Source organism: Furipterus horrens, unplaced genomic scaffold (genome assembly GCF_987537825.1).
Source record: "Furipterus horrens unplaced genomic scaffold, mFurHor1.1.pri manual_scaffold_5, whole genome shotgun sequence".
Taxonomy (NCBI): domain Eukaryota; kingdom Metazoa; phylum Chordata; class Mammalia; order Chiroptera; family Furipteridae; genus Furipterus; species Furipterus horrens.
The window spans coordinates 39,521,128-39,547,877 of record NW_028327175.1 but is presented as its reverse complement, the minus strand read 5'-3'; the positions used below and the strand labels follow the sequence as shown (position 1 = coordinate 39,547,877).

General features: G+C 37.4%; 1 protein-coding gene across 1 annotated transcript in view; it reads right to left on the bottom strand.

The window, feature by feature from the left end:
- Positions 1–26,750, bottom strand: part of RNF180 (ring finger protein 180) — a 125,597-nt gene that overhangs the window by 77,531 nt on the left and 21,316 nt on the right. The window contains exon 4 of the mRNA XM_090278938.1: positions 26,248–26,283. Coding sequence (XP_090135064.1) covers positions 26,248–26,283 — 36 coding nt within the window. The remainder of the gene's footprint in view (positions 1–26,247; positions 26,284–26,750) is intronic.

Genomic DNA, 26,750 nt, shown 5'->3' with positions numbered 1-26,750 from the left:
CAGAGCAGGACCTGGCAGAAGTGCTCAGTAGATGTCATAATCATCATCATCATCATCATTGCCTTTTAAATATACTACTAATATTTTGGTGCAAAGAAAGAGTGCTTTTGTTTGTTCAGGGATGCTTCCATTTACTTTCAGTGATATTTTTGTGCAAATTAATTGAAAGAGATCTACGAATTTTTCCCTTTGGGTCTAGTCAATCAGTGTGTTTCCAAAGTCTTCAAAGTCACTGGAGATGATAAAATTCAGAATCAATGTGTCCAGATGTAAAGTTTGGAATAACAATGTACGCTGTTGGGTGTTACTTGGGCGATGGTAAGGGAAAGAAGTGACATGAAAGAAAACGAATGTCATCTTGTCTTTCAACCTCATTTTCCAGTACTCTACACCCTTCTCAGCTCTCAAGGGCTTACTTAATTTCTTATTTTCCTTTCCTTTCAGCAGCACCTGAAACTATGGAAAGCCTCTAATGCATGAGGCATATGTCATTTAATCACTTAAACAGCACTGTGAGGAAGTCACCTTGCACTTTTCTCTGTAAGAGACACTGACCTTGCAATTGAACAGATTTGGTCTGGAATCACAGCTTATAGCAATATTGGGACATTGGGCAAGTTTTTAATCTCTTTATATCTCATTTGTTTTATATGTAAATGGGGAGTAAATGCAGAATTCCTTAAAATTAAAAATATTATTTATAGACTAGGCACTAAATAAGCCTACAACACTACACTTGTTTTTATACTTCCAAGAATTCTACTAATTTCTGCAATGCCATTTAAACAATTTTTGATCATTTCACCCTATTTAGCTTTATTTTATAATATTATCTTATAATGGCATTGCTTTACTAAGTGGGAAGACAAAATGTTTTAATAATCCATGGTATATAAAGATACTTCATGCAGTCAGACAGCATATGACAATATTTCACAAGACAATTTAGTAACAAGTATCAACAGCCTTAAAATTCTGCATATCCTTTGATGCATCATTTCACTTCTATAATTTCTTCTAAGGAAATAATCCTGGATACACACAATAACATTAGGTATAATGATGCTATTTAAATATGCTTAACAACTCTTCAACACTATATTTTAATACACTTTAATAATTCATTTTAATACTATTCAGATATTTAAAACACTGTAGGAGTATATTCACTAACATGAGACGATATAATTACTGAGAAAAAGAGCATTTTTTTATTTTAATTTTTTTGATAATTTATTTGTTTATTTCATTTTTATTTTTAGAGAGAGGGGAAAGGAGAAAGAGAGGGAGAGAAACATCACTGTGTGGTTGCCTCTCACTCGCGCCTCCAATGGCGACCTGACATGCAACCTAGTCATGTGCCCTGACTGGGAATCGAACCAGCAACACTTAGCTTGCAGGCTGATGCTCAATCCACTGAGCCACAGCAGCCAGGGCTGAAAAGAGAAGTTTTAATATACAATTTGGCTTTATTTTGTAAAGAGGAGTAACAGACAATATAAAAAATATAAATAAGAAATTTATAAAGATGTTAATAGCAGCTATTACTGATGGGATCAGAGTTGATTTTCTATTTGTCTTTTTGCTTTCTGTATTCTTTTTTTACAATAAGCCTGCATTTTCACTAATAAAGACTAAACAGTTAACAGTTTATCAACAGAAACCTAGTTACAGAGAGACATATAAATGAACAGATATTATATACAGAAAGAAAGAGTCCAAGAGAGAAAAGAGATGCATAGATTCATTGGCACATGGTAGGGGATGTAAACACACACTGCCGAATAAAGGGGACAAAGGGAGGAGGAAGTGGCATCAGGAGAAAAGCAGAAATCATGAGGCAATGCAGGCAGCGTGGTGAGGTCAGCATTATACAACTAACATTTGTGATGCCTCATGTTGCTACTCCTAGTTCATTTTCATTTATATATGCCTGCCTATATGTCCTTAAAACAATTATGGTTTTAGAGTACATGGAAAACAAAACACACCATTCTTACATAAGGATAGCCTTGATTTTCACCTCTCAGCAGTACTAAAAATATTAGTTTGCAAAGCAACTAGTTTTTAATTAATGAATTGTGTAGTGAAGTCACTCCCCTTACTGTACTGTTTGTGTAAATTTTATGTACTAACTGTACCCATAGTTTCATCTTATTTTAGCTATTCTTGCTTATCCTCCAGATTTCGTTACTTAAAAAACATAATCATATAATCTATATTCATCAAATCTTTGTAGGAACAGATCAGAAGATATAAACATTATTAATTAATAATGTCAAACTTAGCCAAAATTATAATATTCTGTGGCTGAGACAATTCTCCTAGTGATATGGTGCTTGAATGAACAGCTAAAAATGATAAATTTTTAGTTCCTAGTGTATTCAATAGTATATCTTTGGAAAATTCAGGTTTGAAGTATTTTAATAAGAAAGATCCTTCAGTACAGTATTTCTTAAATTGCATGTTGGTTTAGTTCTTTGCCATTTCCCTAATGTGTTTCTCTTCATTCCTACATATACTGTCTTATTTAAAATCCTCACCATATGCTCTGATATTCTACTTTCTGATCTCCGGGTTTCCAGACTCCTATCTCAGTCTCCAAAATATGCCCAGAAGAGTAATCTCTCTACAATGTAAAACTGTTGTCAGGTCCTCTCTGTTGTCAAAGGTCTCCTTAGCATGGACTACAAGCTTGCCATTGTGTTCTTTCCTGCGAGGTTACCAGCCTTTTGTCTAGTCATACTGAATTATGTGAGGTTCAAAGAAAGAACCAGGATAGTTCATGCCCCTTTGCTTTATTTCACATTGTTCTCGCTGCCTGGACTGCTCTTCAATACATTGTCTAACCAGGCAAGACCTTTGATCTTCCAAGATAACATCTCATTTTATCAGACTCAGCTCAAGCACCATGACCCCTGTAAAACATTTTTGTTGTTGTTGTTTAGCATTATTATTTTACAATGTGCTTATGATTAAGATCAGTATATTCCTTGGGCTCATGACCTATAACCATTTTTTTTTCAATTACAGTTTACACTCAATATTATTTTGTATTAGTTTCAGATGTACAGCAGAGTGGTCCGCCTGATATTTCAACTACCCACCTGGTCCATTATGGTATTATTGACTATATTCTCTATGATGTAACTTACACCTCTGTGACTATTTGGTAACCACCAACTTGCACTTTTTAATCCCTTTGAAACATTTTCAATTTTTCTCAGGTAGAACCAATCACTTCTTCTTTTGTACCCCAACTGCAACTCATAAGATGGCCAGCATTATACCATATTCCCATTTTTCTCCCTTCAGCGTTCTAGGATCTCTAAGAAAAAGGTCACGCTTAATTCATACTTGTATCCAAGTGCCTAACAGAGTGCCTGACACATGGCCGGGGTTTTCACAACAAACCTGCACTGGACTGAATTCCTCACTTAACTTGTTTATTATTTTTTTCTGCCTAGTTCTCTATAACTATTCTGCTGAGAAGTATTGTGCAGTGTTAAGGAAAAAGCAGCAACAGCAGCAGGCAATCAAAAGGCTTTGAACATCTGTAATCTGTCTCATTCTGAGCAGCAGCATGGGATGCCACCTCCATGACACAAAAGCTCTGTCATAATCCATCCACAACTTTCAAAGGAGTATTTCTCAAACGGCAGCTTTCAGCCCATTACTGAGTCAAGAAACAAAGATCAATTAGTCAAGAGTTCAATATTTCCTGTCAAAACAGTTTGAAGAACTCTGAAAAAAGTGTTCTGACAATACCATATATCCTCAAGGCATAAAAACACTATTCCTTTTATTCGAGCCATTCTAATACATGCGGAATGTAAGAATACCTTCAACTTCTAGGATCAGAGCAATACTGATCCATGACTACAGTAAAAAATCAATTAAATCAAAAGCTCATGTAGTTGAATTGTAACTGGGGCCGTGATCTGTTCCACCTCCCACTGCCACCTGTCCAGGTTCCCTACTGTGTCCCTTGGGTGCATTAGAGGTTGCCTTGTTCTTCCCACTCTTCTTGGAAAAGGGGATCCTAGAGCAAAAACCTGAGTCTTTCTTGTGAGATTCTGGTTCCTTCCCTGACCCTAACCCGACTGACCTCTGTGTCACTAGGCTTTTTCCCCCAGCTTCACCTTTATCCCTAATAACAATTTTCTCCTTTTCTTTCTGGACATTGTTCATACTGACCACATGTCACTTGGCCAACTGCTGGCCCTCAACCCAGCCTCTCCTATTGAAGAGACTGCCTAGGTAGCCTCGCACTCGTGGATTCTGCCATGACCTCATTACCGTGGCATGACTCCCACGTACGCCAGCCTACTGATTGGGTGCACTTTTCTTCAGCCATCCTCTAACTTGATTAAATTCCAAAAATGCAAAGGATAAAGGCATTTATTAATTTTGGTCCTCTAGAAAACATCAAAAGATCTGCAACTGTTTCAAATATTATAATTAACTTAGCTTCAGTACAGAATAAAGCTTAACTTAACAACCCATGATCTTCATTTTCTTTGTGAAACTGAGCAGTTGATAGCTGTTTGAGTTTTATGCTATAGTCATAGTACTTGGAGAATATTGCTACTTGGTATTTGCATTAAAAGGTATGTTTACACAGATATGCATGCATGCACATATTTGTATACCTTTAATTACACTAAGCTTTTATTTCTGAGAAATTAATTTTTATGTAAATTTCATCTTTCTCAGATTCTTAATTTTATTCATTACTGAATATTTTTATTTTAATGAGTAGAAGCACTCATTGATCATCAATTTAACAACAAATTTATATCATTCAATTATCCAATTTTAGGTTTCATATCAGAAGTAACCTTAGTTTTACAACTTCTTAGCTACTTTTCAGAAAGAACAAACTCATTTCTGAGAAAACTATAAAATATAAAAACAAGCCTAATATAGGCATTTATCTTAATAAATGCTAAAAACATGAAAAAACAAGTTTTATTTTGCCCTGGTTGGTGTGGCTCAGCACATTGTGCGTTGGCCTGTGAACCAAAGGGTTGTTGGTTTGATTCCCAGTAGGGGCACATGCCTGGGTTGTGGGCTGGGTTCCCGGTTGATGTTTCTCTCCCCCTCTTTCTCCTTCCCTTACCCTTTCTCTAAAAATAAATAAATAAAATCTTAAAAAAAAATAGAGTAGAATTTTAAAGGGTACTTGTTCTTAATATGCTTTGCTTCTTTAACAGCAAGAATAAACATGCTTGATAAGAAATGAACAAAGTAAATCATTATTTCCGTAACATATAGAAAACCTAAAAAGAAAATATTTTATAAAATCAGAACATCAGAAACATGTAGGGAGACAGGAACACATACATGCTGATCCATAAATTAAAAAAATGCAAATGCAGGAAAGTAGCTTTGAAAAGAAAAATTTATATCAACAACTCTAAATATGATCAACTCAAAGGAAGACACTGACTAGCAGTCAGTAGATGAAAGATGAGACTGGCTGGCACTAACCAAGCAGACTTACATTGCTAAGTACCAATCTGTGTGTGGGGTGGGGTGGGGAGGAGTCGTAGCTGGATTAAAAACAATGGGTAATACATCTACAGACAAAATATTATTTTATAGAGTATTATTTAGAAACTTTTGATGGCTCATTTCTAGATTATGTCATAACATTAACAATACCTTTAATATGTCATAGTTGAAATATTATTCAGTTACAACATATTGTTAAGTTATACATTTTGTTTTTGTGATTGTTTTAAAACATTAACAGAAGTTTTCTTGCCAACTCTACCATTTATTTGCTAAATGACTTGGAATAAATAATTTACCTCTTCAAGCCTCAGCTTCTTTGTCTATAAAATAAGCATACCTATGTGATAGGCTTATTGTGCAAATTAGAAATAAAACATGTAAATTATCTAGCACTCTTCTCTTTTTAATCACACAGCTAATAACCGTCTCAGAATTTAGTGTTTGAAAAGTAGTAAAAAACAACGTTATTATCATAATTACAAGTATCATTCTCAGTCTTAGCACTGGCTTTGAAACAAAGAACTTTATTTTTGTAATTTTCTTTGTAATAAAACTGAGTAAATACTGTATTTCCTTTGAGAAGGCTCTCCCTTCCACTTCAACATGCACACACTCAACTATATTTGCTCTTGGCTGTTATTTTATTTTTAATGATTTGAGCACTTAAGCTTCATGAGTGATCTTTAACAAACTCTTCCAATTCAATCATGAAAGAAAAAGGGAGGAGGAAATTCAAAATCACGTTATTATCACATTCAATAATTATTAACTGCCTATTTTCTAGCTGGTCCTGTGAAGTATTAAGACAAAAGACACATGGCTCTGCTTTTCAGAGGCCAACAGTCTAGCCAGAGCATGCATACAAATCTTAAAATATGTTACATATATGCTCAGGGTGTTTATAAAGAGCCTTAGAGATAGGGAAGTAGCTAACCTTGCCTGGGTAAGTTGATTAAAGACTAATATTTGAATTGAGTCTTGATAAATGAGTAACTTCATAGATGGATAATTCAAAGGGGAGAAATCAAAATAGAGGGACCAGTTACAAATGCATGAAAGCACATGTCATTTTCAAGGAACTGAGAAGAACCTGGACCAAAAAGAGGTGATTATTTGAAGGAGATGAAATTGAGGAAGATGAAAATGGACATGTAGGGTGGGAGTAAACTGTGAGTAAGTTTGGACATTATCCTTCATAAATGGGGATTCACAAATTTTCAGGTAAGAGACTGTTCTGACCAGGTATTCTTTAGCTATAATTCAAGAATGAGATAATAAGGACTTGAATTAGAGCCTTGAACAGTGGAAATAGTTTAAGTGTAGAATAAGTCAAATTTGATAACCAATTATATAAGAGTATATAACCAATAACATGTAGGCAATGAAGAAAATGGAATCATGAAAGACTCCCATGTGTCTAGATGTGGGAATTGGTTAAATGACGCTATAAATTTAGATAGAAAATTCAACACTGGGTTGGTTGTCTCGGAAAACTTTGGAATTGTATGTGGATTCAGTGTCATGTGAAAATAGCTATGTTTCATAAAATAAGTGCATAAATCAGCCTCAGAGTGTGCCTACCTTTGGCAAATTAAATATTGACTTTAAAGGGAAAAGTATGTTTTTTTATTTCTTGTTACAGAAGCAATTTATGTTTATTTTAAGTATTTAGAAGAAAAAAAGAGATCTCTATAAATCTTTGTAAAATTCTGACAGGTTTCCTTTTTTTTTCATGGTTATGATAAAATTATCTGTAAACACTTATATAGCCTGCTTTGTTTTTCACTTAATGTTTTAACATAACATTTTAAAAGAATATCTTTAACACATATCTTCTTAGAATTAAAATAAAATGAGAAAGGGTAACTGTCACCTAGAAAGCCCAGCCAAATGAGACTTGGAGTTAGAAAGCCTAAGGTCATAGTGTTGCCACTGACCATGCTATCAATCTTTATTTAAAAGGGAATAATCCTTACAAATCAAATAACAAATTGGAAGGAAGAGACGTGTCACAAGTATTTATCCAATGAATTCTTACTTTTTGTGAATGAGGCACTAAACTTGTAGAAAAAATCAAGGCTCAGATGAATTAAGTAACTTACAAAAGACCACACAGCTGAATTGTTAGTGGGGCTGGGATTCAAATCTCAATTTGTTGGGATTTCTGGTTTTCCTTCCAGTGTTATGCTGCATCCCTTCAATTACAAGCCACGCAGAATGACAGGTTTTCTGAAACAGTCCAGGGCATTCATTTGGAATGCAAGGAGATTATTTAGGGCAGTTGGTGTCAATTCTAGTGGTGGTTGAAGAACCAGACCAGGTAATTCCTGTGGGCCGTTTCAGTTCTAACATTCTGTGACTCTGCAGTCTTCAGTGGGGTTGCTGGACTCCTGTCTTCTTTCAGCTCCCAATACAGTTATTTTCCTTCGCAAATTTTGGTGTGTATTACCCAATACACATTGGTCTAAAGCCTCTATCCTCAGAGGCTTGCACACAATTCCCATATCAATTAGTGAAAACTGTGCAAGAACCCACAGGCAAAACTTGGCCCACTGTGTCATTTAGAATTAATATGTTTTTTAATGCTAATTATTAATTTCTCATAGCATTAATTTTTTGTTTCCTTTTTCCTTAAAAAATTATTTGTGATGCCATTTTATTTCCTGTTTTTAGCACTGCATGTTACTTTAAATTAGAGGCATAATTTGAAAATCAGTAAGGCAACAAACTATTCTTCATCAATTGTTTCACCTAATTTCTGGTCTACCATATAGGCATTTCCCACTTTTTCAAAATCAGATAATGAGCAGTATAAAAAGAACACTGTCTATGATAGTAGTTCGAAATTCCGGCTGCACATTATTAGAATAACACAGAAAGCTTTTTTAAATATGCTAATAATTAGGCCCACTGCAGATGAATAGAATAAGACTCTTGTGGAGGGAGGCTAAATTTTTTAAAATCTCCCCTGAAAATCTAGTTAGGTAAAGGGCAGTATAATCATGAGAGAGTAAAATAATTTGGATGCAACCAATTTCTATGGAATTTTCTAGAGGATAAAAAGACAGGTGAGGATTAACCTTTAACATTCTAAAGTTCACAATAATTGTGATACACAGGGTGAGGCAAAAGTAGGTTTACAGTTGTTCATATGGAAAATACAATTAATAGATAATAATATAAGAATTAACTGTTTTATGTATTCATAAAAGTAAGCCTACTTTTGTCCCATGCTGTATATTATTTGCAAAAATGGTCCTAATAACTCCTCCTATGCCCACATGCATTTTCCATCCCAATGTGACTTTGTGGCTGCTCTCGTCAAGAGGAAAACCATAATTCTCCACCAATAAATCTGGTCTAACCTGATGATATCCTTTGACCAACAGTATGTAGATGTGATGTTTTGTGATTTCCAAGTATAAGCTTAGATTCCCCTCTAGCCATCTTGGAATGCAATGCTCCCGAGATGGCGGAGGAGTAAGTGGGAGTTAAACTACTTTCTCCCAGGACCAATTTGGAATTACAACTAAATTATAGAGAAATCATCCTGAATAACATACTGAACCCTACCTGGAGAGAAGCCTTATGACCAAGGATTGACAGAAGAACTCACTTCACCACAATAAGACTGGTACAGAGTGAGGAGGAAGCACAAGAGGGCTGGCTGGGCTCCCACAGGTGGCAGATGAAGTGCCGGAGGAATATTTCAGTGGAAAGGGGGTTCTCCCTGAGAAGTATAGGGTCTAAACCCCAAGGTGGGCTCTATAGTCTATTGCACCAGAGCTGGAAAAGAACCCAGATAACATCCAGCTGTGAAAAGCTGCTGTGTTTCTGTCTGCCAAGGAGAGATGGCTGGTTACGCAAAGAGCTTCTTAAAGGGCCAATGCACAAAATTTCATTTGCAGCCATTTACCCTGTGCGTTGGCAGAGGGAGGGCAGAGTGGACTAGAGACACTTGAGGAGAGTCTCAGGTTGGTGGCTCTGAGGAGAGACCTGAAGGATCAGCCACCAGGATCCCTGTGCTGAAGCCATACTTCAGATGCCATTTTTCTCAGGCAGACCACTCCCCTCCATGTAGCATCAGCCTGAGGGGAAGCAATACCCCACCAGCAGGAATTACTCTGCCCCACCCTGTGTATCTTAAGATGACTGCTGATTATAGCTTAAAATTATATAAGAGATCAGTCTAATACCTAAACAGAAAATACAAAGCAGCAGCCAAAATGGGAAGAGAAAGGAACAGACCCCGAATGAAAGAACAAGAGAATCAGAAGAACAACTAGATAAATGGAGGCAAGCAATTTATCAGATAGTTTAGAGTAATGATTATAAGGATACTCAAGGGCATGAAAAAAGATATAAAAACCATAAAAATGGAAGAGACAGAAAAAAGAATGCAATATCTGAAATAAATAATACATTGGAAAGAATAAACAGTAGGTTAGACGAAGCACAGGATCAAATCAGTGCTTTGGAAGACAAGATAGGTAAAAAACACAAGCAAAGCAGCTAAAAGAAACAAAATTTTAAAAAAATTGAAGAGCTTAAGAAACATTTAGACAACATGAAGTGTAACAATATCCGCATCATGGTAATATCAGGAGAGAGAGCAAGGGATTGAGAAACTATTTGAACAAAGAATTACCTAAAATTTCCCTAATCCAGTGAAGGAAAAGACACAAAAGTTCAGAAAGCTCAGAGAGGTCCTAACAAGTTGGACATAAGAGGCTTACACAGAGACACATCATAATTAAAACGACAGTAAAATGACAAAGCTTAAAGACAAGGAGGTAGTCCAAAAAATCTGCAAGGGAAAATGAGGCAGTTACATACAAGGGAACACAATGAGACTGTCACCTGATTTCTAAACAAACATTTCAGGGAAGAAGGGAGTGGTGAGAAATATTCAAGGTGATGAAAAGCAAGGACCTACAACCAAGGCTACTTTACCTAGCAAGGATATCATTTCAAGTTGGAGAAATAAGGAGTTTCCCAGACAAAAAAAAAAAGCTAAAGGAGTTGGTTAACACCAAACAAGTACTGCAACAAATGGTAAAGGGTTTGTTTAAAGAAGAAGAAAAAAGAGAACAAAAGAACAAAGGAAAATTGTATAACAATACAATTGCACTAAATACATATCTACTAATAATAACTTCAAATGTAAGTGGCTTAAATGCTCCGACAAAAAATAGGGTAGGTGAATGGATAAGAAAACTGGACCCATATATATGCTGCCTCCAAGAGACCTATCTCAGATTGAAAGATATACACAGACTAAAAGTAAAGGGATGAAAAAGAAGTATCATGCTAATGGAAAGGGAAAAAAAAAAAAAAAGCTGGGGTTGCTACTTATATCCGACAGAACAGACTTTAAAACCAAGGCTATAGAAAGAGACAAAGAAGAACACTACATAAGGATAAAGGGAACAATCCAACAAGAGGATTTAACCCTAGTAAACATTTAAGCATCCAACACAGAAGCATCTAAATATGTGAAACAAATCTTGATGGACATAAGGGGAGAGACTGACTGAAATACATTCATAGTTGGGGACTTTAATGCACCATTGACTTCAATGGATAGACCACCAGACAGAAAATCAACAAGGAGAGAGCAGCCTTAAACAACATACTAGATCAAATGGATTTAATTGATACCTTCAGAGCATTTCACCCCAAAGCAGCAGAATATATATGTTTGAAGTGTACATGGGCCATTTTCTAGAATAGACCATATGTTAAGACAAAAACAGGTGTGAGTACATTTAAGAAGACTGAAATCATATCAGCATCTTCTCTGAACATAATACTATGAAACTAGAAATCAATTACAAGAAGAACACTGAAAAACACACAAAGACACGGAAGCTAAGTAACGTGTTACTAAACAATGAATGGATCAAGAATGAAATTGGGAATAGGACAGGGATGTCCGCTTTCACTCCTGTTATTCAACATAAGTCTTAGCCACAGCAATCAGACAAGAAGAAAAAATAAGAGGCATACAAATTGGAAAGAAAGAAGTAAAACTGTCATCATTTGCAGATGACATGATACTTGTACATAGAGAATCCCAAGATTCCACCAGGAACCTACTAGAGTTGATAAATGAATTCAGCAAAGTAGCAGGATACAAAATTAATATCTAGATATCAGTTGCATTTTTATATGCCAAGAACAAACTAACAGAAAGAGAAATTAAGAAAACAATCCCATCCGCAATGGCTACAAAAAGAATAAAATACCTATGAATAAACCTAACCAAAGGTGCAAAAGACTTGTACTTGGAAAATAAGACACTGAAGAAAGCCATTGAAGAAGATACAAATAAGTGGAGGCTCATAGTTTGTTCATGGATAGGAAGAACCAACACCATTAAAATGTCCACACTGCCCAAAGTAATCTATAGATCCAACACAATTCCTCTTAAGATTCTAGAACTAGAACAAATATTTCAAAAATTTATGGAACCACTAAAGGCCCTGCATAGCAACAACAATACTGAGAAGGAAGAACAAAGTTGGGGGAATATGCTACTTAATATGAAACTATACTCTAAGGCAATAGTAATCAAAACAGCCTGGTACTGGGATAAAAACAGATACATGGATCAATGGAACAGAATAGAGAGTCTAGAAGTAAACCCACAGCTGTATAGTCAACTAATATTTGATAGAGGAAGCAAGCACATATAATCATCTAAAGATACTTTATTCAATAAATGGTGTTGGGAAAACTGGACAGATATGTACAGAAAAAATGAAACTAGACCACTTTATTATACCACACACAAGAATAAATTCAAAATGGGTCAAAGACTTAAATGTTAGACCCCAAACCATAAAAACTGTAGAAGAAAAGATAGGCAGCAAATACTTGGACATTGCTCATAGCAATATTTTATTGGATATATCCCCCCAGGCAAAGTAAACAAAAGAAAAAATAAACAAATGGGACTACATCAAACTACAAAGTTTCTGCAGAGCAAAGGAAAACATCAACAAAATAAAAAGACAAACTACAGAATGGGAGAACATATTTGCCAACATATCTGATAAGGGGTTAATATCCAAAATTTATAAAGAACTTACGAAATTCAACACCAAAAAATCAAACGACCTAATTAAAAAATGGGCAAAAGAGCTGATAGACACTTATCCAAAGAGAACATACAGATGGCCAACAGACATATAAAAAGATTCTCAAAGTCACTAATCATCAGAGAAATGCAAGTTAAAACTACAATTGTTAAGTAGGTAGAAATGGCCCTAAGAGGTTTAGGATGCCCCCCCCCCCCAAAAAAAAACAACCCACAATGAAGTAGATCTCAAACCTGTCAGAATGGCTATCATCAATAAATCAACAAATAACAAAAGCTGGAAAGGAAGTGGAGAAAGGGGAACCCTTACGCCAGTGGTCCTCAACCTTCCTAATGCCGCGACCCTTTAATACAGTTCCTCATGTTGTGGTGACCCCCAACCATAAAATTATTTTCGTTGCTACTTCATAGCTGTAATTTAGCTACTGTTATGAATCGTAATGTAAATATCTGATATGCAGGATGTATTTTCATTGTTACAAATTGAACATAATTAAAGCATAGTGATTAACCACAAAAACAATATGTAATTATGTATGTGTTTTCCAATGGTCTTAGGCGACCCCTGTGAAAGGGTCATTTGATCCCCAAAAAGGTCGCGACCCACAGGTTGAGAACCGCTGCCTTACGCACTATTGGTGGGATTGCAGACTAGTTCAGCAGTATAGAGACACCTCAAAAAATTAAAAATGGATCTGCCTTTTGATTGACCCATCCCACTTTTGGGATTATATTTGAAGGAACCCAAAACCCTAATTCAAAAGAACATAAGCACCCCTATGTTCATTGCAGTATTACTTAAAATTGCCAAGATATGGAAGCAGCCCATGTGTCCACCAGTAGGTGAATGGATAAAACAACTATGGGGCATTTATACACTGGAATACTACTTGGTCATATAAAAGAAGAAAATTTTACCCTTTGCAAGCAGTATGGGTGGACCTGGAGAACATCATGCTAAGTGAGATAAGTCAGTCAGAGAAAGACAAATACCATATCATTTCACTCATATGTGGAATCTAATGAGCAAACTGAATTAACAAGGAAAATGCGGGCAGATTCATAGATGGAGAGCAGGATGACAGCTAGTGAGGCAGGGAGGTAAGGGAGTGGAAGGACTGAGCAAAAAAGGAAAAAGGACTCATGCACATGGACAACAGAGTGGGAATTGCAGGGGGTGGGGAGGGGTATAAGTGGAATAAATGGTAATGGAAAAAAATACAATAAAGATTTTTTTAAAAAGAAAAAGGCCCAGATGAGCACCCTCTGACATAGGCAAGGCCAGTAGAAGATCCTACCCCAAACTGCTAACCAACAGTTTAGGAACAAATAAACCAGATGTTGTTTTAAGCCAGTAAGTTTCAAGAAAGCATTAAAGCAAGAGATAACTAATATAATAGTCTTAATGGATGTGGTACATATTAAAGACAAAGTAATACATTCTTCTTTCTTTTTTTAAAAGATTTTACTTATTTATTTTTAGGGAGAAGGGAAGGGAGAGAGAAATAGAGGGAGGGAAACATAGATGTGAGAGAAACATTGATTGGCTGCCTCTCATAAGTGCCCCCACCAGGGACTGAACCTGCAACCCAGGCTCATGCTCTGGGAATCATCAGCGACCTCTTGCTTTGCAGGATGACACCCAACTGAGTCACACTGGTCAGGACACATTCTTCTCTTCTTTGCCAAAACAATATCTATGTGCACTAGATACTTGTTCATGTACTTTAAAATGGAAACAAACAAACCAGAAATATAATTTAGCAAACATAGTCTTTGTTTTCCCTGTAACAAATATTTAGGTTAAAACTTGAAAGGTAGAATCAAAATATAAGAAAATAATTTTATATAATACAATAAGCTATCATAAAATAATTTTATATTATCATTTAATGCATTTAGAAATGCGTGAATTTCTCAGTTCCTTTATGAAAAAGTTGATAAGTTAAGTCTTAAAACTTTTAAAAGTCAGCCTAACACAAAGTATATACTTTTTGGATGAATTAATGAAATTACTCAAAATTATATAAAGTTTTCTGCACATGGCTTTTTTTTCAAAATTCATTAAATGGGTATTACATTAATCTATTCATTTAGTTATTTATTGAATGTCTATATAAAAAGCACTAGGCTAGACATTCTCCAAGAAAGAGTCAAATGCATCTGGTTTAGTCATTTTTCACTGACTTTCAGGGACACAGTAGACAAAATTAGACAAATTTTGGGTATATAGCTAAAGGAATAATCATTTTTGCCTAAATAAAAATGAGAGACTCTAAAAATATATATACGTTCCTTTAATTGTGCCTTCAGAGATGATCAGCATTTGAAAAAGATGCTCTGGGTTCAGAAGGACAACCAAGTGAAGTAAAATCACAAAATAGCTAAAAGATGAAAAATGTTCACAGGACACTAAGCAGTCAGCTTGGCTGGAACTTGGGTATACGACAGAAACTCGGAAATACAACTGACATAATTAGTTCAGCAAAGGTAGGGCATAGCAACCTGGATATTAATTATTCGGTAGGTAATTGTAGTTAAAGAGGTTTGGGAAGATGACAGTAAAAAGAACCAATGTGGGGTTGTAGATACCCTAATTTAGATTAAAAATAGGGGAGGACAGCTGGGAGGCTAATGCAAAGTCCAAATGAGAAGAATTTTATCTATTGCTGTGATAAGCAGTAATCCTGTGAGTAAGAAAGAAGTTGAATTAGAAAGGTATATGGGTAGAAGCAAAGGGAAATCATAAGGATAGTAAGTCTTTCCATAGGTACCAGTGTGATGATGCTGTGTACAACTCCTCAGATGCACCAGCATTCAGAAAAATAATTACTTGTAAGATGTCAAAGGGGGGTAGCTTCTGCCCCCAACCCCTTACTGCTCAGGATCAAGAATGATTTCATATTAGGAAAACAATATACGCAGTTTATCACCAATGATTGCCCAAAGGCTGTAATCCTCAGATATGTCCTCTCTCATCTATGCTTTGGGACTCTTGTGAAGGGAAAGCCATTATATTCTCAATATTTATTACTGCCTAATAGAAATGAAACTTTTGGCACTCAGTATGACAACAATCAATGTGCCATTCAAGCAATGGGTACAAAGATTTTTTGACTTCTCAAGTATGTAGCCTTAAAGTTTGATAAAATGTGTTATTAAAAAGAAAAATATCGTAGCCCCAACCAGTGTGGCTTAGTTGGTTGGGCGTCACCCTACATAGTGAAAGGTCATCAGGGCACATGCCTGAGTTTGTGGTTTCAGTCCCAGGTGGGGCACAGAGGAGAGGCAACTGATTGATGTTTCTCACATCTAAGTTTCTCTTCCTCTCTTTCTCCCTCCCTTTCCCACTTTCTAAAAATAAATTTTAAAAATCTTAAAAAAAAAAAATATCCTAAAAGAGACTAGTCAAAATAAAGGAATGTACCTCTATAATTTCTATAAGCATTAACTCTCTGACTCAGACATACCTATAGTGATGCAAAGGTTGCAACGTTGTTTTCTTTTCCTTCCTTTCTAGGTTTAACCCCCAAAATAAACACTGTTCATCTCGTCGTCGTCGGCAGCCGTCCGTCTCGAGAGACGATGGTGTAGCTTCTTAAGAGTCTATCTGCTCGGAGAAACAAGATGGCGGAGGAGTAAGTGGAAGCTACACTAACTTCCTCCTAGAACTAGTCTGGATTTACAATGTAATTTTGGAGAAATCATCTGGAATAACGAACCGAACACCAGCTGGAGAGAAGTCTTATAACCACGGAGAGACAGAAAAGGCCGCTACATCACAACGTGACCGGTAGGGAGTGCGGAGATGCGGAAGGGCTGGCTGGGCTCCCACGGGTGGCAGCTGAAGGGGCTGAGAAACAGCTCAGCAGCCGGGGATTCCCCCTGAGAAGGGCAGGGTCTAAACCCCCAGCTGGGCTTCCCAGCCTACAGCGACAGAGTGGAAAGTAAAATAGTATCAGCTGTGAAAAGCGAAAAGCCACAGGCTTTCTTGCTAGCCGGAGAGAAACAGCAGGAGAAAAAGAGCTCTTAAGTGGATCACATACGAAAATATTTTGGCCACCACTTACCCTGGGCTCAAGCAGAGGGAAGGCAGAGAGGACTGGAGACACTTGGGGAGAATTTGGCACGGTGGCTTTGAGGGGAGAACTGGAGGAGCAGCTGACTGGGTCCCAGTGCTGACTCATCCCCAGTACTGCGGGTAGACCATTCCCCTCCAAGTGGCGTCAGCCTGAGGGGAAGCAAAAGCCCTGCCTACAGGAATTAAGCTGCCACACCCACAGTCCTTAAGCCTGACAGCTAATCACAGATTGAATAGATTAACAATCAAAGAAGACAGACAACAGCAGTAGATCCCTGGAAGTCTCCAACAGGCTGCCTAGGGCCAGACTGGTACATGATCTGACGCCACCAGAGGCAGATCCAGGAAGTGCAGATCATTCCAAGAAGCACCAACAAACAATAGGAGTCAAAAAAATGGGGAGACAGAGAAACAACCTCCCATCAAAAGGAAAGGTAGAATCCCCAGAAAGAGTGCTAAATGAAATAGAGGGGAGCGAACTATCAGATATGGAATTCAAAACATGGATTATGGAGAAGCTGAATGAGCTCAGCGGAAACTTCAAAGAACTCCAGAAAAACTACAAGGAACTCACAGAAAATTACGTGAGCATGAAAAAGGACATAGAAGCTATCAATAAGAGCCAGGAGGAAATGAAAAATACGATCTCTGAATTGAAGAACACAGTAGAAGGAATTAAAAGCAGGCTAGAGGAAGCAGAAGATCGGATCAGCGAGCTGGAGGACAACCTACACAAAAACTCCCAGACAATGCAACAAAATGAAAAAAGACTGAACAAGACTGAAGAGGTTCTAAGAAAGCTGCAGGACAACATGAAACGTAATAATATCCGTATCATAGGAATTCCAGAAGGAGAAGAAGAAGAGCAAGGGATAGAAAACCTCTTTGAAAAACTAATGACAGAAAACTTTCCTAACATGACGAGAGAAAGAGTCACGCAAGTCCAGGAAGCACAGAGGGTCCCAATGAAGATGAACCCCAACAGGCCCACCTCAAGACACATCATAATTAAAATGCCAACATTCAAAGACAAAGAGAGAATCCTAAAAGCAGCAAGAGAGAAACAACTAATAACATACAAGGGAGCTCCAATAAGGCTATCATCAGATTTCTCAGCAGAAACACTACAAGCCAGAAGGGAATGGCAAAAAATATTCCAAGCAATGAAAAACAAAGGCCTACAACCAAGAATACTCTACCCAGCAAGGCTTTCATTCAAAATGGAAGGTGAAATAAGGAGTTTCCAAGACAAAAGAAGGCTAAAAGAATACATCTCCACCAAACCAGCATTGCAAGAGATGCTAAAGGGTCTGCTTTAAGAAGATGAAGAAACAGAGAGACAGAGAGGAACATGAGTACAAAGGGGGAAAATGACAATGAATAAGTACTGAAAGAAAGAAGGAACCTCTACCATTTGCAACAACATGATTGGAACTAGAGAGAATTATGCTTAGCGAAATAAGCCAGGCAACAAAAGAAAATTACCTTATGCTGTCACCTGTTACAGGAAACTAATGAACAACACAAACAAATGAGCAAAATTGAACCAGAGGTATGTAAACAAGGAATAAACTAACAGTAACAAAGGGGGAGATGGGAGGGAGAGAAGGGGTAAGAAGGGGAAGGGTCTAGTCAAAGAACATGTATGAATGACCCATGGACATGGACAACTGGGTGGGGACTGACTGGGGGGGGGCAGGGTGCAGGGAAGCAAGAGGGGGAAAAAAGTGAGACAACTGTAGTGGAAAAACAAACAAACAGAAAATTTTTTAGTGGGGGGGGAATAAAAATATAAAGAATAGAAATGCAAGTTCAGTGCATATTAGAAGGACAAGGATTTTCCTTCCGATAAGACAGTCCTACAGATTTAGAGACTTGTATGTGGGTTATGTTACATAAATTAACATGTGTTTTCTGTTTTCAAAGGGCATAAGCCTACAATCTCATTACCTGAGTGATTATCTGTATGCATAGGCCTCACTTAATCCTGTCTGCATTGCTGCCTCCTGAGACTCAATGGTTTGGCTGAACTAAGTGGCTGGGTTGGTGAAGAATGGGGTGGTCTGTGGGCTTCACTTTAAAACTGGTTTCTCTTTTCTATCCTAATGGCTTGGACAGAAAAAGCCCAGAGGCCTGAGATGGGGGAAACCTAAAATATTTCCCTCAGTCCAAAATAAGTATAATGGGCAAAAGGGTTTTGGACAGGTGAGATGTACCTGGCACACCTTCCTCCAAAGAAGCCCTTCTTTTCCCTAATGTGGGACATTGAAAAATTAATACCTGTCTTTTGTCATCTAGTGGTTACGGATTAAATGATGTCCTTTAACCCTGTTGCCCCCAGAATACAACAAGGATGCCAGCCTGTCAAACCAAGCATGCCGTTGTCCAGAGACAGCCAACCAACCTGGAGTCTGCACGATCCTTCCCCTTGTGGGAAGGCCACCCTCCCCTCCACATCCCCACTCTTATTAGGGATTTCTTGACCCACGGGTAGGTAGGACGACGACCATGTCCAGCTTGAAGCAGCTAGAGGAGCTCGAGACCTTCATCCATTGTCCTTTATAAGATTGTAAAGGGTCTTAAGTCTGAGAGGGAGGAATTGTTATTTTTTATTGTTAAAATATTTAACTAATTAATTAATTAATTTTAAAAAAAGAAGAAGAAGAATATATGAAAGGGTGAGGCGGGAGAGCTTGTATGTACGACCCATGGGCATGGACTTGGAGAGGGGATTGTTGGGGAAGGGGGGTGCTGGGCGGAGGGGAGCAAAGGGGAAAAAAAAATTGGAACTATTGTAACAATATAATCAATAAAATATACTTAAAAAAAAAAAAAAAAAAAAAAAAAAGAGTCTATCTGCACCGCCGAGAATGGCTGTGCAGTCCGACTCGGGAGTGACACGGTATCTGTCTCCTCCCGTGTTGAATCGACATCTTGTGATGACGCTGGAGTGTCCTCTCCAGTGAAGCTGAAGCTACAGAGCCTGGGCAGGGTGATATGGAGGGTCTGCTGTTGCCCATGCAGCAGACCCCCCCTCTCTTCGCAGCTGAAGGGTCCAAGGGAAAGACGGAGTCAATACAGCTTGGCTTCAGGTGCATTTTTAGCTTCTATATTTTGCATAATGGTTAAGGACCCAGATAATTAATGAGTTCACTAAAGAAAATTCACTCTATCAAACTCAGTAAGTTTGTGGTATCTATTTCTCACTTAATTTACACCATCTGAGAAGAAATTTGGAATGTCTTTCATATGGCACTTAATTGATTCAAAATAACATAAAAATAGCATGAGTAAAACTGGTCTTTTCAGGTACACAGCTCATTATTAAGTACAAAAAACTAACAGAGGCACCCAAAATGAAAGCTATCATTCTCTATCATTAATACACCTGTGGTCTGTGACTATTATTTCTATGGACTGAAATGGTACCTAGTGTTCTGAAGTTCTTGTTATATAGCCTGTGCTTCTTGGGAGTTTTTTATGTACTCTAGACCTGCCCCCATCCCCCGCGAAGTAGGAACCTTACATTTACTCTACACTCTTAAACCTACGTAAATTTAACAACATATGTATACAATACCACAAAATCCCACGATATAGCAAAAAATCCATGATAAATAATTAAATATAATATTTAAAAAAAATCCAGCGATACAGTGAGGCCGTGATAAGTAAACCGTGATATAGAGAAGGACTACTGTACCAAGAAGATATGATCTATTGTCTAATATTCCTTCATTCAGAGTCTTGGCTCCAGGCAATACTGTAAAGTAGGTCAATATTATCTCAATACCATATATTTCACCCAAGTAGTTCCTGTTCTCAAGCTGCTTCTCTGTCCAAGGCCAACTAAACAAACTTTTTCAAACAATGCCCTGTGCCTCTTACCTTTTCTGATTCAGCCCCCCCTACCCCCATGCCACCAGTCCAAACTTAATTGTCCTTTATCCCACTTAGGGAAGACCTAATAAATCAATCCAATAATTTCTGTCAAATTATGATACTAATGGCTGATACATAATTAATGATTATGCCTCCTGAAACACATTGATTTTCAGAACCCCAAGAACAACTATAGAAGTCAGTAATATAGAAATTCCAGGGAAAGCCAGCGAAAACACTCAAACTATCAAGACCTATAAGTAGCTACACCTCTTCTCTCTCACGGCTGGCCCGAATCACAGATTGCACTAAAACCATCTGTGGTAGGCAGAATAATACCCTCTTCCCCCAAAGATGTCCACATCCTAATCCCTGGAACCTGTGAATATGTTATGTTAAATGCAAGGGTAAGATTATAGATGGAATTAAGGCTGCTAATTAGCTGACTTTAAAATAAAAAGATTATCTTGGCTGAAGTGGGTGGGACAATGTATTTATATGGGTCTTTAAGTGGGGAAAGGAGATACAGAAGAGTCAGAACCAGAGAGATGAGATCATAAGAAAGACTTGATCAGCTATTGCTGGCTTTGAAGATGGAAGGTGGGCATGAGCCCAGAAAAGCAGACAGACTCTAGAACCTAGAAAGGCAGGAAAACGGATTTTTCCCTAGAGCCTCCAGAAATGAATGCAGTCCTACCAACACCTTGATTTTAGACCAGTGAGACACATTTCAGACCTTTTTCCTCTAAACAATAACACATTCATATTGTTTTATGCAACTAAATATGTGGCAATTTGTCATAGCAGCAATAGGAAGCTAACACATCAACAAAGTACATAAAGGGAGCTAGCACCTTGATTTACTTAAAATACATGCTTGGTATTTTTCTACTGAATTATGCTGCTGCTTAGAATTTGCCTCATTTGTTATGGGTTAGACAACCTAAATAGATGAAGATGAAAAAGGAAAAAAATAAAGATCCAACAACTAAAAATAATTTAACACACACTGTAGAAATATCTTTAAATGCTCAACTTTACAAAAAAAGTACAATTAGTGAAAAGAAGCCATGGGCTGGTGTGGCCTTCTATTGAACACTTTATTCAAGAATGAGCTAAGGACAGTTTCTCAAATGCAAGTTACTAAAACTCTACTGAACATCAAGGTATGAATGGTTCACCGTGATTTCTGGCTTACATCATTTTATTCCCCTCTGCTAACACCCCACTCCACTCTGTAGCATAAGATTTGCCATTGATTTTATCCTGAACTTAGAGGATATGCCTATTTCCAGAAAACTGCACATGCCACCTGAAGGTGAAAACCAGAATAAGTGGAGAATTTATAGCTCCTTCAAAATAATTTATCCCAAGCATTATCCCAGGCAGCTGTTCTATTCCCTGTAACAAATATAATAAACACCCCTGAAAAGCAGCTTAGCTTAGTAAAAGCTCTGGCAGAGTTTTAGCTGATCACAACATGAGAAAGCCTCGTTATGATTTGTAAACTCTTTCACAAAGTACAACATATTTTTTTAACAATCTCTCAAGAGACTAAAAATGTGTCATTCCATATTCTACCCCAGTATATGAAATACTTTTATGGAGAGAAATGATTTTGACTGTTTAGCTACAAGAGAAAATTTGGTGCCCTCTGCTGTTGGAAAACATGATGGCCCACATCACCTGCACGAACTAGCACTACCCAGTTTCTCAAAAAGCACAGATTTTTAGAGCTGAATAGCACATCCCAGTGCAGCACAGATATGTATTTTCTTATTGGAAAGCTTTGCTCATGGATTATTAAATATTCAATTTTATTTTGATGGAGTATTAGAAAAGCATTGTAAAAAAATGGAGCCTCTTAGGTAAAACAATACCTGCCTATATTATCTGTTGAAGCCTGCAGCTTTATAACCAGAACAAAGATGAGTGATCTAAGATTTTACAGCAAAAATAATGAATAAAAAGGTAGTATGATTTATAATTGATTCTTCAATGTATTATCAAATATTGGAGACACACACAAATGGAATAAAACAGAAGATAACAGCTGTGATAACACTCCCTACCTTAAGAACTAAAACATAACTAATAGAGTCAGAGTCCCCTACATAGTACCCCAGATCACATTCTCCCTCCCTCTCAGAAGTAACGACTCCAATGACTTGTAAATGTATTTTCAGTTTTCTGCACTTTCTCTAACACTGTTATATTGTTTCTAAAATTAAACATTAACTATAAAATATTACTTTGTAGAAGCAAGCCCAAGTGATAGCAATTACAATTGGTCATAGGGAGCCAGGGAGAGGATTCCAGCTATACCTCCCACTTGGGGGCCACATGGAAGCTGATATTGTGAGGCTCTCAGGTATGAGGAGTACGCAAGAATAACATCTCAGCACCAGACAAGTTTGCAGGAGGTGTGAACAGGACCTGGAGGCACTGACAGCAAGGGACTATGATTTTTAAAATTTCTAAGGGCAGAAATGGGGCAATGAGGGAGGCAACAGGTGGGCAGTGAACATCTTGGTTGAGGTAAATGAAGGCAAGTGTGGGAGGTTTAGAATGTAAATCAGGCACAGTGTTCCTGGCCAAAAGAGTTGAAGGCACAGCCTGGTTCTAACTGACAAACACAGCTAGCACTAAGTTCAGTCCTCTGTGATAAGGTCCAAATTTGTGTCACTTTGGAACTGACTAGCTTACTGATGATTCTGTTTTCCCCTGTCCCCGAACAAGCTGGCCTTACACAAAATTTTGGAAAGCACAGTGTGCATCTTGGCTGTTCTCCCACTTCCCAGTGCCTTGCCCCTCCCCGCCCCCAACTCACGCCTTCATGCTCCTCTCGAGCTGCCCAAACCCTGTCACCATCAGAGCTTCCTCATGCTCCAGCAAACTAACAGCTCATGAAAATCAGAGAACACAAGTAAAACACCTTGTACTGCACCCAGCATATGATAAAGCTCAATAAATGTTAACAGCTGCTATCACCACTCTCACTATCGCAATCTCTCCATTCTGTTCCCACCCTCCTCCCTGCTCCTAGTCAACTTTCATTTTCTTTATACCAAGCTAAGAAAAGCTATCTAAATATACTTGGACATGGATATGGCTACTGTCTTTTACTACAAGCAAGGAGCTATATTAGGTTGTTAGAAAACGTAAGATCAAAATATCATGTCTTCTCCATCTAATTCCTTTTCAGCCTGGCGTCTGGTTACAGCTCCCTTTCCTCTGTTACCTCCACCAGAATTCTTTGCTCGTGTTGATAAATAATTTTTCAAGGACTATATCAATTCAGCTCTAAGTCACTCAATTACTTTTTGTTGATCTATCTTCTTTCCAATAATTCTCAACCCTGACTAAACACCGGAATCACTGGAAATATATATATTTAATATATAAAAACGTACATAGTGATATCCAGTCTAAACCAACAAATGCATAATCTGATAGAGTCCAAGCATGGCAGTTTTAAGAGGTCCTGAGAGGATTTCAACTTGCAGCCAGGCAGGTTAAGAGCCAGAGTTAGCCTCTACCCTAAGTCCTTTACCTTGTCTGAAGCACATTGAACATCATTTATTTGTTCAATTTATCCACTCAGCAACCATTTACTGAGCTCCTACTGTGGGTCCAGCTAGAGCTACTCAGAACTCTCCAGCAGCTACAAAGTATACTCAGAATCAAACATAAGTTTCTGATCACATCATACTTCTTCCTCAGCTGACCATTTCTCTTCTCTTTCGGTCATCAATCTAACAATGTCTGCACAATCTTCCTACCCTCCCTCTCCTAATCAAAGTTGCTTTTTGTGACTGCTCTCAGTTGCATCTCAAGGTCTTGGTTAAACCAATCCTCAGTTAATGCTGGCCAGATCCATTATGATATGGCATTTCTGCAATGTATAAGAAAGGATTACTGAGGTTCATATGTGTCTTCCCTGTTCACCCCAAGGTCCCTGAGGGGAGGAATCATACATATTCTATCCATGGTTGTATCCTCAATACTTAGCACACAGTTTCTGGCAAATAGTGAACTACCTGATGGGCATCAGTTAAATGAAGAAAAGGATAAATAATAAAGGTATATGATACTAAAATGTTGACAAAAGAAATAAAAGAAGACCTAAATAAAAACTGAGACATCATTTCTATGGATTAGAAAAATGAACATAGTAAAGCTTTCACTTCGTCTCAAGTTGATCTATATAGATTTAACATAATTCAATCAAAATCCCAACAGTGTTTTTTGTAAATATGAACAGGTGAATTCTGTATTTTATATGGAAATGCAAAGGAACTAGAATAACTCAAACAATTTTGCAAAAGAACAATAAAGTTGGAGGAATCAGAGCAGCCTATTTTATAACTTATTACAAAGCTACAACCAGGTAAAAGGGCTATACTGGCAAAGGGACAGATACAAAATTGAATTGAATAGATTATGGAGTCCAGAAATAGACCCTGACATATACAGTCAATTGATTTTTGACAAAGCTGCAAAGTCATTTCAATGGAAAAAGAATAGTGATTTCAACAAATGGTGCTGGAACAATCAAGCATCCAATGTAAAACAATGGACCAAGCTTGATCTAAACCTCACATCTTATTTTTTAAAAATTAACTCAATGTGAGCCGTAATTCTCAATGTAAAACTATAAAACTTTCAGAAGGACACAAAAGAAACCCTTCATAACCTAGGGTTAGACAGAGTTATTAAATATGACACCAAAAGTGTGTTCCATTAAAAAAAAAAAGAGAGAGAGAAATTGGACTTCAAATTAAACCTGTTTGCTCTACAGGAAAAGAAAATTGTTAAGAGAATAAAAAGACAAATTACACACTGGGAGAAAAAAAACTTACAAATCACATATCAATTATAGAACTTATATCCAAAATATATAAAAAAACTTCTACAAGTCAACATAAAGAACACAACCCAATTAAAAAATGAACCCTGGCTGGTGTGCCTCAGTGGACTGAGTGACAGCCTGAGAACCAAATGGTCATTGGTTCGATTCCCAGTCAGGGCACAGGCCTGGGTTGCAGGCCAGGTCCCCAGTTGGGGGTATGTGAGAGGCAACCACACATTGATATTTCTCTCCCTCTCTTTCTCCCTTCCTTCCCCTCTCTCTAAAAAATAAATAAGTAAAATTTAAAAAAACTAAATTACCAGTGGGCTGACAGTTCTGGGTTGGTGGGGGAGAGGGGGCAGGAGCGGAATTTGGGGGATGGAGGGATCCAGCAAAAAGGAAAAAGGACTCATGGACAACAGTGTGGTAATTGTGGGAAGGAGGGAGGGAGTGGAGATGGAAGCAGCTAAAAATGGTAATGGAAAAGATACAATAAAAAATAAACTGTTAAAAATGAGTAAAGAAAAAATGACCAAAAGATTTGAATGACACTTCACAAAAGAATATACACAAATGAGAAAATAAGCACATAAAAATTGTTCAACATTATTAGGGAAAGGTAAATTAAAATCACAATGTGATACCACTACAGTATCTACTGAATGACAAAGTATCAAATATTGAGACTACCAAGTGTTTGCAAGGATGCACAGCGAATGGAACTCATACATTGCTGCTTTGAATGTAAAATGGAATAGCCATTCTGAAAAACAATTTGACAGTTGCTTATAAAGTTCAATATACACTTACCATACGATTCAGCAATCCCACTCCTGGGTATTTACCCTAGAAAAATGAAAACAGGTTTACACAAAAACCTATACATGAATGTTCGTAACAACTGTTTCCATAATTCCCCAAACCTGGAACAACCCACCTATTGTTCAACAGCGGAATGAATAAACTGCGGTTCATTCACACAATGAAATACTATTGAGCAATAAAAAGAAAAAGCACTATAGATATATGCCACGACTTGGATGAATCTCATAGGCAATCGTGCTGAGTAAAAGAAGCTAGTCTCCAAATGTTATATACTATACAATCCTAACTTTATAACATATTATTATTATTTTATAACATTATCAAAAAGGCAAAATGAAAGTAATGGAGAGCAGAACAGTGGTTTTCAGGGATTAGGGATGGAAGAGAGGTGTAAAGATATAATCAAGGCACAATTATAAAGACACAAGGGAGATTTTGGGGGTGATGGAACTGTATCCCCATCATGGTAGTTGTTATATGAATCTATA